Source organism: Balaenoptera ricei, chromosome 20, assembly GCF_028023285.1.
Source record: "Balaenoptera ricei isolate mBalRic1 chromosome 20, mBalRic1.hap2, whole genome shotgun sequence".
Classification (NCBI taxonomy): Eukaryota; Metazoa; Chordata; class Mammalia; order Artiodactyla; family Balaenopteridae; genus Balaenoptera; species Balaenoptera ricei.
The window spans coordinates 57,589,364-57,614,987 of record NC_082658.1 but is presented as its reverse complement, the minus strand read 5'-3'; the positions used below and the strand labels follow the sequence as shown (position 1 = coordinate 57,614,987).

Below are 25,624 nucleotides of genomic sequence, written 5' to 3'. Positions count from 1 at the left end.
GAAAGCAAAATGGTGGTTGCCAGGGGGCTGCGAGGAGGGGGATATGGGGAGTTACTATTCAACAGGTACAACGTTTCAGTCATGCAAGATGAATACGTTCTAGAGATCTGCTGTACACCATCGTGTCTATAGCTAACAGTACTGTACTGTACACTGAAAAAATTATTAAGAGGCTCCCCTCATGTTAAATGTTCTAACTACCAAAAACGAAAAAAACTGACACTCACCAGACTTCTTTGGCTACTGCTGAAAGTCAAACAAACAAATGTCAATGTTTGCTCTTTTTCTGATAACTAGATGTGCTAGGATGAGGATGTGCACTTACGAATAAATGTACGTATACAAACAGCTGGCCTAGCCCCAGGAGCCAGTGCACCGTTAGAGGAAAGGGAACAGGAAAGCACCAGCCAATGGCAACTGCCTCCTAGTCCCCAGTCCCAGCAAAGGCCAGGCAGGGTTAAGGGAGCCCAGGACACTGGGGAAGTGTCCTGTCTACCTCAGTTTGGCCATATGGTCCCCTGGTTTAACAAAGACTTCAGCAGAAACAACTCCCATGACCTTTCAGCCTTCTATCTCTTCCCTTCCAATCCTGCCCTTTCCCATTCCAACCCTCAACTGCTTTTTCTATCCTACCCCAGAAAAAAAGAAAAAAACTATAAAACTGTAGCTATCCACCAATGTTTTAAAAGACAGGTGCCATACCCATAAGCACACGCCCCACCCTCCATTTACATAAGCATACATATGCTGATTGGAATGAATGAAGATAGATGGATATCAGATCTGCATAGATACAAAACAAAAAAGGAAAGAATTAGAACAATGAAAATGAATATATTGATGCTCTATAAAAATATAAAACTAGATACTGGGAACTAGATACTATTGACATTATTACTAGTATAAAATGAGGTGAAAAGAAAACTGGTTTCTCCAATAATAATCACCTTTAGAAAATAATCACCTTACAAAGCTATTAATAGGTACACTTCGCTCACAGAGCACATTTATAAAGCAGTATCCTAAATCAAATTATTAAGGTCGAGTCCCCACTTTTTGGCCAACATTTTGCTTCTTTGCTCATTCATCATTACTTAATAAAAACTCACTTCCTCTACGTCTCACCAATCTACCAGTTCATTTGACAGATTCTGCTGATGTACCAAAAGAAGAAAATTATGTCTATGAGCAATGCAGATTTTTGCTTAAAGATGTGGTTTTTAGGAGCAAAGCGTTTCTGAAATCAGAGTTTTCCAGCCGTGAAATACTCACGGAACCAAGTTAACAGTTTACTCTAAAACTGCCATTACGTTATATCAAAGGCAGCCTACTCCTATTTGTTTTCTGTTTTCGTAGCCTCAGGTCTAAGCTAGGTTTAAACACTAACAGATTAACACAGAGGAGGGGACGTGGGGTGCAGGTGATGTTCTGTTTTTACCTGGGTGCTCACCACCTGGTGTATTCAGTTTGTAAAATTTCATCAAGCTATTATCTTATGATATGTTTATTTTTTTGTATCTGTGTTATACTTCAATATAAATTATATACAAATACAATATAATACAAATATACAAAAGTTTTGTACACAAATACAAAAGTTTTGTATTTGTATTATACTGAGTTTTTAAAAGTAAACATGCTATCTTCATATAAAGATACAGGAGACCTAGACAGCTCCATGGATATGATTTACCAGCAGCCTATCTGGTCAAACTATTGTAATGGAGATTGCTGCTTTTTTTTTTTTTTTTTTTTTTTAGCCGCGTGGCGCGGCATGCAGGATCTTAGTTCCCTGACCAGGGATCGAAGCCGTGCCCACCCCTGCAGTGGAAGCATGGAGTCCTAACCACTGGACTGCCAGGGAATTCCCATGGTTGCTGCTTGAAACCAAGAAAGGGTAAGTTCAGGAACCCAATCTTATGCCCTGGAAGTCCATTTTTATTTGTGGGGGCATGTCCAAGCATAATAAACAACAATATCTTTTTTCCCCCAGAGATACAATTGGCATATAACATTGTGTAAGTTTAAGGTATACAATGTGTTGATTTGTTACATTTATGTACCCTAAAATGATTACTTCCATAACCTTAGCTAACCTCTCCATCCTGTCACATAATTACCATTTCTTTTCTGTGGGGAGAACATACAAAATCTACTCCCTTAGCAATTTTCAAGTAGATGATACAGAATCATTAACTATAATCTGTACATTAGATCCCCAGAACTTATTCATCTTACAACTGGACGTTTAGACCCTTTGAAGAATATCCATTTAATAATAATCCAACAGCTGGGTTTTGCTCTCATGTTGCGTGGGGGTAGGGCTATGGTTAGACCTTGCAGAAGAAAACTGCTCTGTTACCACAGCAATCCCCAGGAGACTATGCTCAGCCATAACCACCAGCTGGGCCCATCCAGCTATCATGCAGTTCAAGTTCACGGACGTCAGAGTTAGGTGCTACAACCTATTTACAAAGCCACACACCTGCTGTCTCTCTCTGTCTAAATCCCCTCCCTTCCCCTCCTCCCCCAGGATACCTCAGCTGGACCTCTAGACCCCATTTCACCACTGGTTCTTCCCTTCTGCCTTCAAACAAGCACATATACCCATATTGACTCTACTGACCTTTCAATTGTCTCTGCCCTTATACTTTTGATTGCTTGCCTCTGAATCAGCCAATCTCTTTTGACCCATCCCAATATTCTCCGGTTTCTGTTTGGGTATCTAGACAGTTCCAGGGAAGGTGATTCCCCTCCTGCTACCTCCAGGGATGGATGGGGCACATGGCCTGAGCCAAAGTTGAAGCCATGATCAAGTTTTTGTTGTTGTTGATGTACAACTGAAAGAATTTTGAAAAACTATGTGTCCCCTCACACATTTTTAGGTTGACATCTAAAATCTTTCATTATCAGTTTTAGATGATTGCAAAAGAAATCTTTCTTTTTTTTTTTGGCCACACCCCACGACATGGGGAACTTCCCCGACTAGGAATCGAACCCGTGCCCCTGTAGTGGAAGCACAGAGTCTTAACCACTGGACCACCGGGGAAGTCCCAAAGATTTTTTTTTGGGGGGGGCGTCATGTCGTGTGGCATGCGGGATCTTAGTTCCCCAACCAGGGATTGAACCTGTGCCCCCTGCATTGGAAGCCCAGAGTCTTAACCACTGGACCACAGGGAATTCCCCTCGAAAGAAACATTCTTGTGTAACTTTTGACATTTTAAAATAAAATTGTTAATTCATTCTTTTATGTGTACACAACAGAATCTAAATACAATGGCAAGTGGTTTCCAACAACTAAAATAGATGAATGAGCTCTTCTATAACAGGCCAAATTTTCCACTGTTCTTTTTATCACTTAAAAATTGTATTTCTATCCTATTTCTTCCCCAGAATTTGATCACAATGTAATGTTCTTTTTGCTATTATTAAGTAAACTATTATTCATCTGTGCAATAAAATATGTCTATTATTTGAGATTTGTTGTGACTGTAAGGTTTTTCTGCATTGCTATTACTACAATTATTGTTAGTAAAAATTTGATCAAAAAATCTAAGTATGTGAAAGGTTTTGATAAATAATGACCAAACATAAATAGTAAAGTTGTATTGGAAAGGTATTTTTTAACGAGATGGATGTGGCTTTTTTATATTTTAATGAGTTCATAAATCCATGGATAAGTATTACTAATTTTGAGAAATAGTTTCCAGAATTAAATCTTTTGTTATTTTTTTTTCTTTTTATGCAAGTGCTGAAGCTTCATTCATATAAACAGAAGAAAAGGAATTTCATCATAGAAATTAATATTTTATTATTGTGTGCACAAGTTATATGCCTAAAATCACACAGCAGTCTATAAAAAACTATTTTTAACGATCGGTTGGTAGGTCAGTTAGAGTTTTTCTTTGATTTTGTTGGAAACAAAGACTTGGAAACACATGTCCTGCTAATAGGCGTGTTTCCCAGTTAGACTCATTTACTCTCTCAATTTTGGGGAATTATACCAAAAAGGCTTTACCTAGATAGCAAGTGACTATTAATTATACTAGTTATTCTTTCTCCAAAAGATACTTTATTTAAACCTGATATACCCAGAAAGGGTGTGGAAAATAGTGCTAATTTCAATAAACCATTACCAATATATTTTTAAAATAAAATATTTATCACATGCCTTAAATTTATTTCATAGAAACCTTGAAACAGCAGATTTTACTCACTGAATTTATAGGAAATGTCTGTCATATAATCATGTTGCTTCCTGAGCCAAGGTCGTAAGTTCCTCTGGGCACTTAAGGTCATAGTGAATTCACCAGATTCCCCTTTTCCCACACAAGCTGTAGGTCACTCTTCCTCCACAAGGTCCCTCTATTAAAGAAAATATTTGTAAAAGGGGCCCAACCCCTTTTCCCCATGCCGTCTCCACCATTTCCCACTGACGGACCTGAAATGTGTCCTTTTAAATCCTTTTTGCGATTGGCACGGTCACTCCACTCTCATGCGTTAATCTTTCCTTAGACCCTCTCAACTGTTCCACCTTCTGACTGAATCGAATCGAATCTACCTTCTAAAATCTAATATTTTAGATCCTATGACCACTGTACTTATCTAATTAGAGCTGACTGACCTTTTAAGCATTTTTCCCCCAGAGAGGAATCCTTGATGAATTACACTTCTTTTGAATATCTGATCTTTAAAGAAGCTCTAAGTTTGGGTTCCACACATTTAAGAGTTTGTATTATCAGATTAATCAGTAGGAAGAGTTAATTATGGGGCTGCCCTGGCAGTCCAGTGGTCCAGACTTCCACTGTAGGCGGCTCAGGTTTGATCCCTGGTTGGGGAACTAAGATCCCACATGCTGTGCGGTACAGCCAAAAATAGTAATAATAATAATAATAATAATTGTCCCACTGTTTTCAATAGAACATAAGGGAGAGAAGGAATCATTTTCTTCACATATACAAAGACCATTCAGTCATGAACAATTTAACTAAGAGGAAAACATTAACTTGGGTTTGAAATACGTCATTTCTCTCATTCCTGAAACACAAAGGCCTAGTTCCCTGAGATCAAAACTCAGAATGCCATTTTTCTTGATATTGGTCTATTTTATCTTCCATCTTTGTCACCTACATGGGCTTTTTGTTGTTGTTGCTTGTTCTTTATCAAAGCACCAGCCCGTAGACTAATATGAAGCTTCAAATTCCTATACTGTCTCTAATCTCAACATAAACCTAAGATTTCAAAGGGTGAGTCAGTGCTTCCCTAGCTCTTGATTTTATTAGTTTTGATTGCCAGAGATTAGCCAGAGGAAGATTATTGTGAAATTTCCTTCGAAGGTCAACTCATTTCTTGGGTGACCTGCTCAAAAGAAGACATACGGATCATTCAAATCCAATAGCTCCCAGAGGAAAGAACTTTTCCATAAAATAGCCTGGTTTTTCAGCAACTATCACACGAACTTTTCCAACGGAGTAAACCCAATTTACTAAGACTTCTGACAATTTTGAAGGAACATTTGCCAATGATATAAACTGACATAACTGGACATAAAAGAATGTCTTCTGAAAGTTATCAGATATACATACAGATGGTTGAGGTACACAGGTGAGAAGATGACAAGGTGATATAAAAGTGCTATAATAGTAATCCTGACAAATAGGAAAAATTCTTGAATTCATTCCCCACCCCAGCTAAGGTCTAAATTTTGCTCCTATGACACAATACATTATTTCACAAAATAATAATTTTTAAAATTTTTATAAAAAGCAGAATGATCTCTCGAATCAACAAATGTGCTGCATCTGAATTCCCAGGTTCATACTGACTGCCAAGGGGACCGCTCTGAGCGCCTCTGAGCTAGCACTAGACTGTAACTGAGTCAGATACTGCAATGCAAGACTTTCTTTGGTAAGACAGGTATAAGTAGTTACTGGGCTTTCAAGCTATGGATTTAGGTACCAAAGATGAATCAGGAAATGAAGAACATAAACTTTAAAATTCTGCAACTAGGAACCAGAGGAACGGTGACATTTGTTGTTAGTAATGGGCAGTTTTACCAAAAAGAAGGTGAAGATGATGATCTCAGTTTTAACGTGAGATGGGTATCCTGGCAAAGTCTACACATAACTGGGAGTCCAGGAAGGAAGAGGAGGTAGAGTGGACACAAGTTTTTTGTCTGCCCTGAATCTCTTTAGGCAACTAACCCTCCCCCATTCCTAATCCCCATGATTCAGAAACTAACTCAACTCCCAGGTTTCAGGAGTCCACCATCCCCTTGGTCGCAAGTGACTGGGGTAGGGATAGGGTTGCCAAGTTTAGCAAATAAAAATATACAATGCTCACTTAAGTCTGAATTTCAGAAAAATAAAAGATTAATCGTTTGGTAGAAGCATGTCTCAAATATTACAGAGGACTTTTAAAATACTTTTTAAATGATTCTTTGTTTATCTGAAATTAAGTTTTAACTGAGAGTCTTATATTTTATCTGGTAACCTTACTTAAGGAAGAAAAGGTGACATGAGCCAGTCGATCAAAATTGGTACTGGGACTCCTGGGCAAAGGTTTTCTTTCTCCTCCGAGCTCTCTAACCAGAAGGACAATAAAAAGCTAGCACTGTCTCTGGCTACATTTCCCACCACAGAGTGGGAGACTGTCTAGGTATGAAGCCAATACAGAGAAAAGCATAGCCAAGAAAACAAGAGAAAGGGACATTCCTGGAGGCATCATTTGAATCCCAAAACTGAACCATGCCTGAAGTCAGATTCACTCCCTTAAATTTCTGAATAATACAGACCAACACATTTTTTTTGTTTGTTGGCATAAATTAATGCCAAATTAGATTTGCATTTCTTCTATAACTTGACAGCTAAGAGTCCCAACTGAACAAGGCTGGAGGTTTTCACAGGCATCTATGTTGATGGGACCTGCCAGTTACGGCAGGTTCTTGAACTGAAGGACCCCCTTGAGCTTCTAGATCTGGGATAGTCATATTTTGGGAAGCTTATGGTTGATCTTGTTATAGCAGGAAAACTACATGTTTCAGGCAGGCTTCTTGTGAATTTCATGGCCCTTTTATCCCTGAGCATCTGTTTCTCCTCCCTGACTTTATAGCCCTGCTCTGTCTTGACCTCCAGATTTTGGAGACTTGCCGGCTTCCAACTTCTGACCTGGCTTTGATTTGCTCTTTCATCTTGACCTTCTGCCTCAGTATTCTCTGCATATAAACTGTCTTTTCAACTTGCTTCAGATTCCTCTGTCTATTTTTTTCCTTGGTTCTCCTTATCCTGGATCATTGCTGTTTTTTATAAATCCGCCATTGCCCATAATCTGATTCTGTGAAGAATACTAGCCCTAATTCAGGAACAGAAAAAGATTCTAGAGGTCCAAGCACTGAAAAAATTAAATGTCCTTTCTATATAATTCAAGATAAAAGGGGAAATAGAGGCCACCTAATACAAGTCTACTCCTTTTTAAGAAGTTCTGTTTTGTTTTGTTTTAAAGATCTTTATTTTATTGTGGGTTTTTTTTGTTTTTTTTTTTTTCTTTTTCTTGGCCGTGTCGCACAGCTTGTGGGATCTTAGCTCCCCGATCAGGGATTGAACCTGGGCCATGGCAGTGAGCACACTGAGTCTTAACCACTGAACCGCCAAGGAATTCCCAAGAAGTATTTTTAAAGGAAGGATTCACACAGAACTTTTTGAATCCCAGTCTTTACAAGCTGGGCAGCATTGAGCAAGTTACTGAACCTTTCTATGTTCTAGGATCATAGAGCAAAAGTGAAGAAAATAATTCTCTCCCTGCAATAGTGAGGATGAGGGGAAATATTGGCCATGAAGAGCCTACTCTCTGGTAGCCATTCAGTAAATGTTAGTTTGACTTCAGTTTCACAACTTGCTTCAGCTCTAATGGTTTTCCTTCATTTAAGTGATTGTTCCTAGCAAAATGTATAGATGAGAAAGAACTCAATACCCAGGAGAGATTAAGAATTCCTACAATTCATTAAGAAAATACCAAATCACTCAATTTTAAAAAACAGATGAAAGATCTGAATGAGAACTTCCCAAGAGAAGATATCCAAGTGGTCAAGAAGCACGTGAAAATACACTCAACTTCATTAGCCATCAGGGAAGTGCAAATTAAAACCACAATGAGATACTTCTTTACACCTTCTATTTAGTTAAAATTTAAAAGACTAACAATTTCTAGTGTTTGGGGGATATGGAGAAATTGGAGCTCTTATACCTTGCAGGTAAGAGTATAAAAAGGTAAAACCACTTTGAAAAGCTGTTTGGTATTTTATTATGAAGTTGAACATACACCACCCTACAATCTAGTAATGTCCATCAACAGAATAGATAAGCAACTATTATATTTTTACAAAGATGGATAAATCTCAAAAACATTATGCTGAATTAAGAAGCCAGACACAAGAGTACAAACTGAAGGATTCCATTTATATTAAGTTCCAGAACAAACAAAACTAATTTGTGGTGAAAAAAGAAATCAGAAAGTGGCCACCTTTGTGATTGGGACTGACTGGGAAGGCACACAAGGAAACTTCCTGAGATGGTGAAAAAGTGTTACATCTTAATCTCCATGTTAGTTACATAGGTGAAATTCCATTGATCCAATTATGCCTCAATTTTTATAAAGTTTAAATACTATGATATAAAACTCAAAATTTACTTGTGTAAATCTTAAGTACCATATTTCATCAATACTAAGATACATTTCCCCACATTTCAACATTTCTGAAGTCAGGATGTGCCTTAGACTCAATGGCACAGCATAGTTTATTGGCAGCACGTTTTCTTTCCTAGAAATATATAAAACAATGGTACACCTTAGATTCATTGAAAATTGGTAGCTTCTTTCTAATTTTTTTTTTTTTTTTTGCAAAACTCTTGCTAAAGTCATCAAAATTAAACTTTTCTTACAGACTCACTACTTTGGTAGTGCACGTACTTACTTTATTTAGTCTATTCAGTAATCTAGAAATGCCCCAATTTTACATCCTATGGAATGACATTCTTTAAATGTCACCTACTTCTTCAAGTAGTTTGAGGACAAATCACAGTGGTTGCCTGGCTCCAGCCTCCACTAACAAACTCAGCCATGTCCCAGCCCGAAGGCCTCATCAAGCCAAGGGCAGTAACACATGATCATGGCCATGGCTCAGCAAGCTCAGCTACTCCTGCTGCCAACTCCACTCTGTCCTCGTCCAGTCCTAATGACTAGTTTCACAGAATGGAGAGAGGTACCAAGTGAAATTTTTCTCTTCCCAAATTAGTGTGAAAGACACTGCATGATGGCTTACTTAACAACTATGCCCCACCTTATTATTCCACGTAATCCTCTATTACAGAGGTTGGAAAGCCAGACACTTGCGTTTCCAACTTCCTTTGTTACTTGTGGTAGCCACGTGACATAGTTCTGGCCAATGAAACACATTCGGAAGTCTGCTGGTGCAAGTGAGGGAAGGAGGGGTCTGGGAAAGCTGATTTCTTGCTACTCTGCCTCCCAGTGCTTGGCCTTGAATTTTGATGTGATGGCTGAAGCCAGAGAAGCTCTCTTGCAACTGTTAAACAGCAAGATAAAGAACCACATGCCAAGGAGGGCAGAGTGGGAAAACAGAAACAGCTTCAAAGTTATAGTTACATTTTTAAGAAATGTTAATGATATTGTGGCTATTTTTCTAGAAGTCCTTATCTTTTAGTGATCCATACTGAAATATTTATACATTAATACTGTGATGTCTATAACTTGCTACAAAATAGCCCAGTGGGGGCTGCTGGGAAAGTGAGTGTAGGTATAGATGAAACAAGATCAATCATAAATAGATAACTATTGAAGACAGACATACATGCATCTTCTCTCTACTTCTGTGTATGTTTCAAATTCTCCATAATAAAAAGACTGAAAGATTTGGCAGACACTACTTCTGTGATCAAGTTCAACACTATCAGCTGACAATCACAAGGCTAACATCACCAGGGATTAATCATGTTGATATCATGTACCCCCCGATCTGATGCAGTGAGAAGGGCACTCCACCTCAGTGGTATCGCCCCCCAAACCAACAATTCCAGGCTAAGTATGAGAAAACACCAGCCAAACCATATTGAGGAACATTCTGCAAACTGACTAGTACTCTTCAAAAGGTGTCAAGGTCATGAAAAACAAGTGAAGACTTAGAAAGAGACAAGAGGATCCTAAGGAGACATGAAGCCTAAATGCAATGTGGTACCCTGGATTGGATTCTGGAACAGGACTAACACATTACTGGGAAAACTGACGAAATTCCAAATTCCAAAAAAGCCTGTAGTTTAGTTAATAGTAATGTACCGACTTCTTACTTTTGACAAATGTTCTTTAGTTACACGAGACATTAATGTTATGAGAAACTGGGGGAAGCGTATATGAGAACTCTTCGTACTTTCTTTGTGATTTTCCCGTGAATCTAAAATTATTCCAAAGTAAAAGGTTTATTTTTAAAAAAGTCTAAAGGAGTTTGGAGTCCCAGTGGTATTACTGAAGCAGTGAACCAACACCAGCAATGGCCTACCTCCAGATTTCTTGTTATGTGAGAAAAAGAAAACACATTTTAAAAAGTAAATGTCACTTAACTACTCTGTTACTTGAGCTGAATAAATATGAACTGATAAAATGTGTTTGTTTGTCTGATGCGATTAGCTCTTGAACCCCACAGTTGAGAACAATGGCATTAAGTACCTCACAGCAACTGGGGCCAGTTCCTGACCCTCAGCGATGGCCAGCATCTGTCATTTCAGCAGAATTCACAGGACCAACACCCAACTCCACTCCCATCCCTAGTTTACATAAGGGAAGGACAGGAAGTGAGAGGGAAGGAGTTGTCTCTGGGAACCTGCCTAAAGAAAACAACTAGTAAGACCCTTTATTAAGTAGTTATGACACAAGATCAACACACAAAAAACAACAGCTTTCTTTTCAACTACATTCATCAACTATAAATTAATTAGTAAATATAATGGAAAACAAATCTCACTCAAGTAGCAACAAAAACTCCAAAATATCTAGGAATAAAACTACTAAAAATGAGCAAGATGCATATGAATAAAACTATAAAACTTCATAGGACATAAAAGACTTGAATCATTTAAAAAACACTATCATGTTCCTGGATATAAAGATGCTATACATTGTAACGATCTCAGTGCTTCCTAAATTAATCTATAAATTAAATACATTGCCAATCAAAGTTCCAATGTAAAACCTAAATCATATACACTACACAAAAAGGATCTGTATCCAGAATATATAAAGAACTCTCAAAACTCAATAGTAAGGGGAAAAAAACCCATTTTTAAAATGAGCAGAAGATTTGAACACTTTCACCAAAGAGGATATGAGGATGGCCAATACGCACAAGAAAAGATGTTCAACATCATTAATCATTAGAGAAATGCAAACTAAAACCATGATGAGATACCAGTACACATTGATCAGAATGACTAAAATGAAAAGTACTGACAACACCAACTGCTGACAAGGATACGGAAGAACTTGTACTCTCATACATCGCTGGTGGGTATGCAAAATAGGACTGCCGCTGGGGAAAAGAGTTTGGCAGTTTTTACAATTAAACATAAACTCAGCATGCAACCCAGCAATCCCACATCTTGGTATTTAGCCAAGGAAAGTGAAAATTTATGTTCACACAAAAATCTGTACATGAATGTCTAAGATAGCTCTCTTTATAGTGTCCCCAAACTGCAAACAACCTAAATGTCCTTCAGCAGAGGAGAATGAATAAGCTGGGGTACATCCATGCCATGGAATACTACTTAACAATAACTCAGGAACTTGGGTGAATCTCAAAGGCACTATGCTGAGTGAGAGATCAGTCTCAGAAGGCTACATTCTATATGATTCCATGTATATAACATCCTCAAAAAGACAAAATTATAGTGACAGAGAACAGACAGTGGTTGTCAGGGGCTATGGCTGGAGAAGGGTCTGACAATAAAAGGGCTGATAAAACTGTTCTGTATCCTGGCTGTGGTGGTGCCTACACAAGTCTACACACATGTCAACACTCACAGAACTGTACATTCCCCCCAAAGTTAGTTCTACTATATGTTAATTTTTAAAATTTTCCAATGTAATTTTTAAAATGGAACTTGAGAAGCTAACACCAAAGCTCAGCCAGAAGAAAAAAGTGAACAAGGATAATGAAAACATTTTGAGAACAGTGTTTGAAGACCTGCCCCACCAGATTTGAAAACTTCCTATAAGATTATCCTCACTGTATGACATGGAAAGTATGGTTGGTACAGACAAATAGATATGTAGAAAGACAAATAAATCACCAGAGGAGTCAGCAGCAGGTATATGTGCAAATTTAGCTCAGGATAAATTTAACGTCTTAGACCAACAGGAACAAGATGGTCTATTCAATAAATGGTTGGGAATGAATGGATATCTATTTCTTTCAAAGTACAGTTACATCACATTATGTATTAAAATAAAATTTAGCTACATTAAATAACTAACTGTATAAAACAAGATTACAAATGTTCTTCAGAAATGTGTGTGTGTGTGTGTGTGTGTGTGTGTACAAGAATGTCTGCTGGGAGCATCATTTGTAACAGCAAAGAGAAACAGTGAGAAAGAAGACAAAGAAAGAAATATCCATCAGAAGTTAAACGATATACATTCATACTATGGAATAGGTGTATCGACATATACTCTGATATGAAAAGGTTTGGAAAACGTAGAGCAAAATGTACAGGAAGATGTCTTTATATGGAAGCTGCACATCAACTGGTCTGGAGGGCATGCTCCAGCTAACGGGGACAGAAGGGACAGAGGGGAGGAGGTGGCTCACTTTTACTCTGCATCCTTCATTTTAAAAAGTTTATCACTACACAGAGCAATGTATTATTTACTGTTAAAAAAACTAACTTCACCAGCACGTAGCTGCAGGAGGAAAGAGGTCTGAGAGAAGAGCCTTGGAAGTCTGGAGGCAGGCTCATCAAGTCTGCGAGAGGCTGTCACAAGAGAAGGGACGTTTGTGCCAAGTGACAGCCAGATCCTTCCTGGCCAGCAGGGCTTTTTGTTCAGGCCAGACCTGTCCCTTGGCCATCCAAGGCCCAGTTCCCCCAGTAAGAAGCAGTTGTCAAGGAATAAGAAGACTCTTCTTGTGAAGATCCAGGGTTAGTAAGTGTTTACTAATTTGCATTTCCCAATACTTTTCACAAGAAAAAGAAAAGCAAGAGAAAGAAAACCAAGGTAGTGTTAAACTGTGAAAAGAATGCTCTATCTTGTGCTCTTAAAGATGAGGACCAGTCATATTCAGTGTTACTAACTGAGGTTTAGAGAGTGAGTAGCAAGTTCTAGACCCACAGAAATCCCTTGATGAGCACCTCCCAAGGGGTTTATAAAAGCAAACCATTAAAGAACATTGGCAGAAATAACTTACACGTGTATATTTAATAGTTTACATATATGTAATATGTATGTATACATGTATATACATAGATACATACGCATGCACACATACGTACATATAGTGTTATACAGTGTTTTGCCATTTACAAAACCCTCTGCACACAACTTTGTATGTGACCCTTAAAGAAGGACAGGTGTTATTATCCTGACTTGACAGATGAGAAACTAGAAGCTTGAAGAGCTTCATGATCTGACAGTTCTCTCACCAGGTCTCACGGCCGTCCCAGGTGGGTGCCCCGGCATAGGTGAGGCACCTGCACCACCAGACGATGCACCTCACAGAACACACCAGCGGGGACTTTGCAGCTTCTTTGGAAAAACACACAGAAAGGTCCATCTCACCTCAGCAATGGAAAGAAACAGTTTGAAAAACATGGCTCTGAAAAATGCTATTTAGTGATTATGTAACACATATATTTCCTGCAGACACATTAAAAACTCCCTTTGGTAGAATTACTGAAGCCTCAAATAATAAGACTAGAACTTGAAATTACTTCAACAGAATAAACAACAATACTCTCAAGGTAAATTGAGCCCTGCCTTGTGTTTTAAACTTATCCTCAGTCACTTTAATTATATGTGTAAAACACCTTGCTTCAGGAGGGAATTCCTTTAGCTGCCCTCCTAATCTTAAAGTCCTTTAATATTGCTGGAGTAAACTGGAGTCATATTTGGAAGTCATGGTGAGTTTAATTATCACAAGGTCACTGAGTAAAATTTCCTCTGATGACACAGCTTACCACTTGAAGCGAGCTAAATCAGCTTTCTACAAACAATGACAAGAAAAACTTTTTTAGTTTTTTTAAATTGAAGTATAGTTGATTTACAACATTGAGTTAGTTTCTGGTGTACAGCAAAGTGATTCAGATATATATATAGTAATTTTATCAGATTCTTTTCCATTATAGGTTATTACAAGATACTGAGTATAGTTCCCTGTGCTATACAGTAGGTCCCTGTTGTTTATTTTATAGATAGTAGTGTATATCTGCTAATCCCAAAATCCTAATTTATCCCTCCCTCCCCACCCTTTCCCCTTTGGTAACCATAAGTTTGTTTTCCATGTCTGTGAGTCTGTTTCTGTTTTGTAAGTAAGTTCATTTGTATCATTTTTTTAGATTCCACATATAAGTGATATCATATGATATTTGTCTTTCTCTGTCTGACTTACTTCACTTAGTATGATCATCTCTAGGTCCATCCATGTTGCTGCAAATGGCATAATTTCATTCTTTTTTATGGCTAACATTCCATTGTATATATAATTCTTTTTGAATTAGAGTTTTCATCTTTTCCAGATATATGACCAGGAGGGGGATTGCTAGATCATATGGTAGCTCTATTTTTAGTTTTTTAAGGAACCTCCATACTGTTCTCCACAGCGGCTGCAGCAAGAAAAAAAATTTTTGTAATGTATATAGTTTCTTATAAAAACATTCATAGCTTCACAATTATGAGTCAAAGATCCTTGGAACTAGCAAAACACATTTTAAAATATTACAGGAAATCTCTTTGCTCATCTTAATAAAGAGACTTAGAGAGAAATTAAACTTCAGCGGGACAATGCAGAGGGACTACTGATTTATCTTAAATCTTATGTAAATACGTGCTAATCTTTTTCTTCTGACAGCATGTGATGACCAGGGGAGAGCTCATTTTCTCACAGCTCCCCCATCCCCTTCAAGTTTTTGTTTAAAACTGCCACCCAGGGTCTGTAGTTTCTGTCTTCAGTTATAATTTCTAGTTAGGGTTGAATTTAAGAAGACAAAGCTTAAAATGTTCTGTTTCCATAACCGCTAATAATTACCATGCATTGTGCTAAGAACCGTATCTGCATTATGTCCTTTAGTCCTCACAGTATTACAGTGAAGGAAGCAACAGAAACTGTCAGAAGTTAAGTAAATGTGGTCAAGGCCACATGGCAGTAAATTTCAGAACCAAGACTTGAACCGCGCAGAGCCATGTGAATCCAGAGCTTGGTGAAAATAAAGACCCAAATGTGGGATCTAACACTTGAAAAGTGGTAACTCACACATTTAACTTTGTATGTGCTTTATAAGCATTTCACTAAAGAAATAGTTATTGTGTCCACCAGGCTCCAGGAAACACCCTAACTGCTGGTCAGATACAGTGGTGGATGAGATTCTTGGAGCTTACATTCTAGTGTAAAGGCACTAGACAATAAACTCACAAACAAGTGAACAGAGAAACAAAAAAAGAAATACACTGGATAAGGGCTCTGTCGAGCACTAATGAGGATGAGGAGGGATTCTAGTGGTATTCCTGCCCCACCTTCTCTCCTGGGTTTGAGCTCTTGGAGAGTAGGAATACATTTCAGATTTCCCTGATTGGTCTTAAACAACGATTTGCACATAGTAGGATCAACACACCAGTGACACACTATTTAAAGAGCAAAGTATAGTCTCTGACAACCTTTTATTTGAATGTAAATGACACCCCTTTGTAGCTTTAGTTTATTCTACCTATATCTGAAGGTGGAATGCAGAAGGATTTTCCTCCTTCATTCTATAGGGTACAAGAGCTCATATCATACTCACTGTTGTCAGAAAGATCAGAAAACCCCAGAGCGTTTGAAACGAGAAGGACCCTATGGGGCCTTCCTGGGGAAAACCCCCCACCCTCTGTCCCTCACCTCTTTTTTGTAGAAAACCTTTAGCCTCCTAGGCCTTTCCTGAGTTCCAGAGAGCAAATTTAATCAGAGAAGTGACGAGATGCAAAAACAAAGGAAAGCAGTCAAGTAAGACAAAACAATAATAGTTTAGCCATAAAACAAAGTCAAGGAATCTTAGTTCCTCCTCAAAGGGCTATAGATAAAATCCTGAGCCATATACTTGGGTTGTTTTTACAGAAACCAAACTCCCGCCAGATGAAAACTGCTGACCACTAGGCACACAGACCTCAGAAAGGTTGGAACCAGAAGGTTGATTGAGACTCCTGAAACATCACCCTGTTACCTCACCATCAACCAATGAGAGAGTTGTGCATGAGCTGATCGCACACCTGTGACCCCCTCCTTCACACTGTCTTTAAAAACCCTTTCCTGAAAGTCATCAGGGAGTTCAGGTCTTCGAGCATGAGCTGCGCATCCTCCTGGCTTGGCGCCTGCAATAAGTGCTGCCCTTACCTTCATCACAGTCCGGCGTCAGAAGAGTGGCTTTGTTGCACGTCAGGCGATGGACCCAGTTTGGTTTGGTAACAAGCTCAACATGGCAAGTTCTCCTGATAGAAAAAAAATAATGCAAAATTTAATTTGACTTGCTGAACACTTTTACTTTTTAAGTCTTGTTTCTCAAAATTCTCCCACAACTTAAATCAGTAGCTAGAACTATTAGATGAGCCACAGGTGCATCATTTATTAAACAGTTGATGCTGCCCTGCAATAAATGGCAGGGAGAGAATACTCATCTTCCAAAAGGCTTGCTCCACCTAATTTCTATAGAAGTCCCCAGACAGTAAGACATACAGCTGTTCATTACTTAATTAGTGGGCTTCAAAAACATCACATTTCTTTCTTTTATTTGACAAATAATTTTGAGTCCTGACCATATGCCAGGCACTGAGACAGGTATTGGAGAAAGAATGGTGAGCAAAACTAAACCGTACCCTTCACCTCATGGAGTTTACTGAATAATGGTACTTTTTTCATACAGTTTCCTGAATTCCACCCCATACTTGCTGAATCAGAATCTCTAGGGTGGTGATTCTCCAGCTTTAGTGCAAATCAAAATCAGACTGCTGTCCCCTCCACCTCCAGAGTTTCTGATTCAGGAGGTTTGGGGTAGGGTTCAAAAATTTGCATTTCTAACAAATTTCCAGGTGATGCTGATGTTGCTGGTCTGGGGGCCACACTTTGACAACCACTGGCCTAGGGCATAGGACCCAAGCATCTGCACATAATTCTGATGTGTGTCCAGGTTTGAGAACCACTGGAGTACATCTGCCCATCACCAGGTTGGTTGCCACTGATGAAGGAATTTCAAAAGAAGCACAAGTCCGGTCCCTGCTTCCAAGAAACCTACACTGAGATGGGAGAGATAAAACACAAAGTCGAATTTTATGAACAGCTGCAGTGCCTTGCTGGGTGTTATTGTTACATTTACACAAAAACTCCAGAAATGTGTGTTCTCAGTGGAGGTTGGAATGGGTGAAAAAATCTGCTGGGTCTTGAAAACTAAGTGGTGTTTAGTTAGGTAGTCAGAAATTAGCAAGTTAATCATGGAAAATTAACTTAGAGCCCATTTCCTTCAAATATGGTGACAAACCCCACTACTAGTAGCAGTACCTGTGACTTTGTCACCAAAAGAATTTACAGATATTTTCATATCATACTTCAGTGGTTGTAGATATTTCAAAATATTGTTTATAGACATCACCACTTCGAAATTATAACAGTTACAGATCTGCCTCTAGATCTTATATGATAAAGTGCAAATATATTTGCTTCTTTTAGCAACACAGCTTTCAAAATATTTTGCTAACTATTTCAGTATAACTTCAGTATAAGTTTCTTTCAAAATTTTACGTATTTCACTGTATGCATTTAAAAACATTCTGAGAAGGGGTCTATGGCATAAAAATAGGTGAAGACAGCATTAGCAAGGCTTGGTGGCTGTGAGAACAGAGTACACACAGAAGACAGGGAAGCAGGGTGTGGAGCTGGGGATAAAAGTAAACTAAGTTTGGACTGGTTGGGTGAGGGCTTAAAAACCAAGGAGAGAATCCATAAGGTATGGCGGATTGGTTGTCATTAAGACACGTAATCGTCGGCCTCAGTTCTGACTGAACAGCTGCCCTGGGGCTTCTCAAACTTCTGTAGAGATAAGAATCCAAGGAGAGTTTATGAAAATATAGATTCCTGGGCCCCACCTGCAGAGATTCTGATTCAGTAGGTCTCAGGGGGGAGGCCCCAAGTCTGCATTTCTAATTAGTTCCCAGGTGACTCTGACCACATACAGCGGTCTGTCCACACAGACTCCACTTTGATTACCTCTGATGTAATTAATGACATACACACAGAAAAATCAAGCTCAGGAACAGCTACGTGTTGTGTAAATACTTTCTGCCATTAGCAGTATGGTGCAAGTACAAAGTGGGAAAGAAAAAAAGCCCCATAGCTAAATCAGTATATGAAAAACTTAGAACAATAAAGTCAGACTTATGCTAAGAGCCTTCATCCATGCCAATGTGCACAATTACTCTTCAGGAGAAGGACATGGAGGGCAGCGTGTCCCAAGTTTATGTGACCACAAAATCCCTTTCTCTTCAGTCGTGCTGGACCAAGGACACATTTTGAGTAAAGCTGGTCTATGGTACCTTTGGAAGAACTTCCCCACAATACCAGAGATTGTTAAAAGCAGTCTTCCCTGGTGGCGCAGTGGTTGAGAATCTGCCTGCCAATGCAGGGGACACAGGTTCGAGCCCTGGTCTGGGAAGATCCCACATGCCGCGGAGCAACTAGGCCCGTGAGCCACAATTACTGAGCCTGTGCGTCTGGAGCCTGTGCTCTGCAACAAGAGAGGCCGCGATAGTGAGAGGCCCACGCACCGCGATGAAGAGTGGCCCCCACTTGCCGCAACTAGAGAAAGCCCTCACACAGAAACGAAGACCCAACACAGCCATAAATAAATAAATAAATAAAAATTAAAAAAAAAAAAAGCAGTCTGCAGATAAAGAATTTTTGTTCATAAGCTTTTGCCCACGGGTCCTGAGTAGCTCAACAAAAATCACAAGATTCAATTGAAGACAGTTCCTAGAAGCTCAATTTCCTTATTTCACCTAAATTATTGATTTTCCGAATTCTAAGTTAGAACCATTTGTTCTAGTAAGACCTCAGGGGAGAAGGCCTATCTAAACACCCAGCTACCCTGTGATGAGTCTTGAACAGCTGTCATTCCTGCCTTTTTCCTGACTGCACAGGGCACTTTTTATTAAGCACATGAATGCATGCTGGGTACATGTAAACACACAATACACCCACGTGTGTACACACACAGGCATCCAATCTTCAATCCATTGTTTCTTCACATAATTTTTACTTTCAGGATTATTCAAAATTGGCCAGCTAACACTTTCCATGAGGATATGATGTATCTTGGGGGTTTCAATGGTTATTTTTATTCTTATTGCTCAATGGGGAAAAATACAGAACATGAGGCTTCAGTCTCCCATGGGGCAATCAAAACAGAGCAAATGCCTGTGTTCATTGACAGTTTATAAAAGGGACAAAGAATGAGAAAATCCACTCAAACATCTGCCGTCAACTTTTTCAGATAGGCCAGAAGAACAACTGGGTCTCCTCCACAGTATTTGGTCTCTCAGTGCTTGGCCTTCGGCTGCATTCCTTTTGAAGTATGCTTCCCGAGTCCTGCCAAGTGCCGGCTTCTGCACAAGACTAGTGCTTTGGATGACATCATCATCCTTTCCTTCAAATAAAAAAACCTTCCTCGAGACCTAAAAATACTCCTTAGCCTTGGAGCTCAGCCTTGTTTTCATCAACGCCTGTCCACTGGCCCAGTTGCTCAACCAGGACAAGCCAAAAGCAAACAAAAAGCAGCAGTTTTGAGGAAGCTGAATCACATTAGGTTCTCCTTGAAATGTCCAGTTCACGGAAAGAGCAGAAATCTTTCCTCCTCTGACCATGAGAATTCCATTCCCACCCGAAACTCACACTCTTTTTTAAATTTTCTTTTTTGGGGATTTTTTTTTTTTTTTTTTTTTGAGGGGGATGATCTTGGTAGGACAGAATAAAAATTATTTTGATTGAGCTTTTTTCCTTGCAACTGGTACAAAGGAAAACAAGATTGGGTTAATTGAATATTTTTTCCATTCCTAAAAACTGACTTTAAAAATCTTTTCACAGTCAAATAAAATAAAACTTTCTCAGAGAAACATTGGGTAGATTTTACTTTAAACCATGTGTGAGATGATTTTAGTACTCAATCGTACAGCATTCTAAATTCATGGAGTATTGTTTTGGTTAATAGCCCCATACTTGGGGGACTAAATATCTATTTTATTCAAGTCAAACTCTTGTGTCTAGCCTTCAAGGCCCCTTGCCGTCACATGCCGTGAGTGGGTTTGGGAAGACAGCGTAGGAGCTGAGTAGTAGTCACAGCTGTTTCCAGCTTTGAGAGGCCTCAGTGGGCGGAAGGACCGTCCACGGTCAAGGGAGAGGGTGAGGAGTTAGGTGTCCTGACAGTATAAGCAAGCATGGCCCAGGGAGGAAGAGAGCAAGGGCAGATCAAGGGCAGAAGAGGAGCCCAACAGTGAAAGGCTATTGTGGTGAGTATGGCTGTGGGGGATGGAAAGCCAACCACCGTGCAGAACTGAATGAAAAATAAGGAAACGGGGTGGCCGGGGATCAGTGGTCTGGGGACAAAGGCAGGAAGCTCCTGCAGCAGGTGCTCTGGTCAGCCTCATTTACGGTTTGGGAAAAAGACATTTCATTCTGAATGGGTTAGTCACAGCAACAGCTTCTGACACATCTAGTCTCAGTTTGTCTCCCTCGACGTCTCCCTTACACATCCGTATAGCTGTCATCAGACAAGACAGCTCCCTCTTCCTCAGACAGACTTCAGGCTTCCCCTCTTCCCGCCTTTGTTCTTTCTGTTTCCGTTCTGGCCCCCAGAATTTCTTTCTTCCTGGATCTCCACCTGTCAAATCCTACCCACTCCTTCCTGGACCATCTCAGATGTCAATTCTATGAAGCCTTCCCTCATTCCTCTACCAGATCCCATCCCTGCACTAAAGAAATGTGTGTGTACTGTTACAGTCAGTGCACTAACTTCCAGGTGACTGAGAGAACAGGGGGGCAAAGGGTTGGGGGCAAGGACTATTCCATCCCATCAACTCTGGGGGTGCACACTTAAAATTGTCTGCATTCCAGAATAACTACTGGTAAATTTATATGAGTATATCACCTTACCTTCCCCAGAACGTTGTAAGATGTCTGGTGAAGGCTAGCAGTTTACTAACTTACATCCTAATAGTCCACCTAAAGGAGTTAGAGCAGTTCTAGAATGAACAGCAATCAGAGTTACATATATTAGGCATTAAGAGCAATGGAGAGTGGAGCAGGAAATCTTCATCTGAGCTCCACTCTGCTTAGGCAAGCCACTTCACGTACCCTCTGAATCGTGGTTCTTCAAATATAAAATGAGGAGAGTTTATCTGCCCCATCCACATGCCAGAGCTTTGAAAGACAAAAGTAAGATAATGTCCATAAGATGTTTACAGGCTGTAAAATGCTATGAACATAGTGGCATTACCAAAATAATGTTCATTTATTTTTAATCATTTGACTAACATGAATTGATGTCTACTATTTGATAAACAGGAGAATAATTGAGACCCAAACATACTTATTACACCTCTTAATTGCATAATTAAATTAACCTGATACAAGTTGGTAAGTGAATGTTGAGATGTGCAGAAGTGAATACATTTTTCTCTAATTCCACCATTAAGAAACTATCTTGACTTTCATTCTTTTGTTGTTCTTTTTCCAAACTTCTAGAATGTCCATATACCTATATTACTTTTGTCATTAGGAAAACAAACAAACATTGGTTTAGTCTTAAGGGAGTTAGTTATTCTTCTCTGAAATTTCTCCACGAAGGGTCACCAAACTCCCTTATCCACACACAGATTACATGCTCTGTGCTGGTGGAACTGCTGGGTGTCAGGCACCAAATATAGCCCAGCTTCTTCTCTGCTAAGCGCTTAATAGGATGCTTTACATACAAGCCTTTGGATTCCTGCGTTTTAGCACAGCACAGTTCCCGCAACTTCCTGAACAATTCTACCCACCAATGCTCACAGATACAAACCTTCCCTCTCCCACACCTATTTTAAATTAGGACTAAGTAATGTATTATTTCAAAACTCAATCCGCAACTACTAAAAAGAGCCATGTAATACATGACAAATCCAAATTATAAACGGCTTTTGAATGATCCTCACCATCTCTCTCAATAACTTTGAATTATGAGCACTCCCATAGGCCTCTTGAGAGCCATTTTCTTTTTTCTTTATAAAGCAAATTCTCAGGGAATTCTATGACTAGACACTTGGAAGTGCAGATTTCTACTGATGGGACTTTACACGTGTGGGTTGCTAGTACAAAGGGACCAATCTGAACCAGAAAGCCAACACATTCCTAGAAAACAACCTCAACATCCATAGTTTTCAACATGCTGATTGATGGAGTCTAGTCTACAGAAAAGAGACAGAAGTGGCCACTGAACACTTACCTCGTGGATCTCAACTCCTCTGTCTCTTATCTCTTTAATTCTGTGGTCACACTTCTTTCAATTACATCCGTTCTTTGTTACGTTTTTTAGAGGGATCCTCTTTTGACAAATCATCACTTTTTATTTCTAAAGCAATTAAACATGCACCCAGCACAAAAATTCAAAAGGTATGAAAGGTATAGTGTGAAACCTCAGTCTCCCTTCGACACTGCTACCAAACGTTAATTTCTCCTCCCCCAGGAAAGCACCAGTTAACCAGTTTCTTGAGCATTCTTTCTTTTCATTTCTACCACCAACTCTCTAGACTGGACTCTCATTTCTTCACAACTATCTTAATGTAACAGTTTGTCTCTTTCCAGGCCAAACTACCCTTCCTCTAGCAGGTAGGATAACTGCAAAAAATGTCTGGGTAAGTCCTGAGCTGGATTTTGATTATACATGAGATATATGAATGATACAAAAGAGAGGCGGACATTCCATGGTGGCAGTGGGGAGCTTACCTAAGAGCCTGGCATATAGGAATGCTCTGAAAATGTTTACTGGGTAGCTGAAATAATCGATGAAACAAGCATGTCTTGTTTCATACATGAATCAGAAAGGAAACTACTTCACTGCAACAGAGAGTTCACAATAAGAAGTAACAAAAGATGGGGGCATAGAAATCACAATTGTTAATATCTATGGAATTAATAATGGGTGCCAGACACTGTTCTAAGTTTTAAGTCATTGTATTATTTATTCTTCAAACACCTTTATGAGGTATCACTTCATTATCCTTTTATAGATCAGGAAATGGAGTCTACTGGGGAGGTTTAGTAAATACCCAAGGATACCCAGCTTGTGTGTGTTCAAGTCAAATCCAGATTCCAATTTGTTGCTGGGAACAAGAATGATTAAGTTAAAGAAACTTGGAACATCGGGAATTTGTAAGCTGGAATCGGGGGGCACTTTCTATATGTTTGCACCATTCTAGGTGTTGATGAAGATCAAACAGATGCCTAAAATACGGCTCCTTCCCTGCAAATAACTTGTACACTGTACTTTTAAACCTGCAATCGCATTGTTTAGAAGGTGACCCAAGCTACTTCATTATGCCTTTTTAGTTTCCCAGCTAGATTATAACCTTCTGAAGACAGTCAGTGGCTGCCATTCCCTTTGGACCATCTTTTAAGTATTCACTCTTGAATTCCTTCTATTCCTGAGTTGTCACTGTTCCTAAATGTGACACATATCCCAAGGGGTAAGCAACAGAAAGTCAAAAGCTCCTGACTCATTAGAACAGTGGCCAAAATACTGGTGATATCAAGAAAAATTCCAGAAGAATATGTGTGTCTTTGACTTGTTTGCAGAATGGAAAAGCAGATTATCCTGGCTGACATATTCCCTAAGCCCTAGTTCGCAGAGAACATCTACCAGGGACAAGTCATGAGCCACACAGCAAAGGGAACAATCAGAAGTATTCCTCAACCAATGGCAATGAGGCTTTGCATTTTCTTCTTTACATTAAAATACATATGTTAGACACTTCTGTGAGTAAATATGGTATTTGCCAAAGGAGTTTACAAACCGAGGAAGCAGAATATATAACCATGACATGACTTAAAAGTGGAGGGCATTTTGTAAAGAACATAAGACAGGAAATATTTAATAAAGCATAGAGAAAATGCCCACAGGCATCAGGAATAGAACAAGACATATCAAAATATTGGTCTGAGCAGTAAAAATGGCTGCTTAGCATGGGGAAATAGAACCACAGCTCACCTCAAAGCAGAGCTGCCAGCCAGTGAATCTTAGCGTCAAAAAGGTTACCGATGTGCCATGAAATGTTGATCCCATCAGTCACAGGGTGGCTGATGGGCAGAGAGGCCAGTGCCTTGGGAGGCGCTCTCTAGCTGTGAGAAGTTAGCCAGGGGTTCCTCAGAGGGTAGCCTGGGCTGAGTTAGAGTTTGACAGCGTACTCTACAATCCTCAAAGCAGGCAAGCACAGCGGTGGCATTAACCATGTGCTGAGTGGAACCAAGAAGGCATGTACTTCAGAAGCCAGCTGAGAGTGTGATGCTGCCAGCTGTAGGCAAGAGACCCCTGGAGTTCCTGGGAGGGCTGATGTTCCAGGATGCCTGGAACAAGGCATGCAGCCAGAGCGCAGTCAGCCCACGCAGGCGTATAGGAAGGCCAGCTGGATTGTCTTGGCGGAAACAGCTCAGAGTGGTAGCTCCAAATTTTGGACTTTGACTCTATCAGACACTTCTGTGTATTTGTGGTCGATGTGCCCTTTCAGTAGTGACCAGCCTAGATGCAGGATGACTCCTCTAACGCGTGGACGTTTTAAAGATTAGGGCTTCATCATCTTTTGAAATATTTGATATAAAAAAGAGTTCAAGTGGATTCAAAATTTATTCTCATTATCCTACAAACTTCAGCATTATATTTGTCAATGAAGGAAAAAGAAGAACTATAAATTTTTAAAATACAATTTCAACAGTTGTAAAAAATATATATATGGTTTTACATTTTTGTAGCCTTCTTGGGCAAAGTTTCTCCACAATGGTAATTATCAAGAATGCACATACTCTATGCCCTCATTTAAAAATTTCTGATCAGGAAACGTGTCATTACTTCAAGTATAAAGTCAGATATAAACAAGTCTTGTTCATGGCACCTAGCTGAAATTTCTCCTTAAAAGATTAAAAAAAGAAAATTGGAAGTTTTAGACACATTCAGTATTTAATATATTCCTTAATGCTATGTATATTATATTTATGTTACATAAATAAATATAAATACATGTTCTCACCACGGCCTTTATTTATATACATAACCAAATCACGCCCACGTTTTTCTAGCACGCTACTACACGAAGG

General features: G+C 39.3%; 1 protein-coding gene across 4 annotated transcripts in view; it reads right to left on the bottom strand.

The window, feature by feature from the left end:
• LOC132355247 (uncharacterized) overlaps nucleotides 1-25,624 on the bottom strand; it is a 296,430-nt gene that overhangs the window by 51,322 nt on the left and 219,484 nt on the right. For all 4 annotated transcript variants that reach the window (XM_059907486.1, XM_059907488.1, XM_059907487.1 and 1 more), the window contains one exon: nucleotides 16,637-16,731. In XM_059907486.1, coding sequence (XP_059763469.1) covers nucleotides 16,637-16,731 — 95 coding nt within the window. The remainder of the gene's footprint in view (nucleotides 1-16,636; nucleotides 16,732-25,624) is intronic.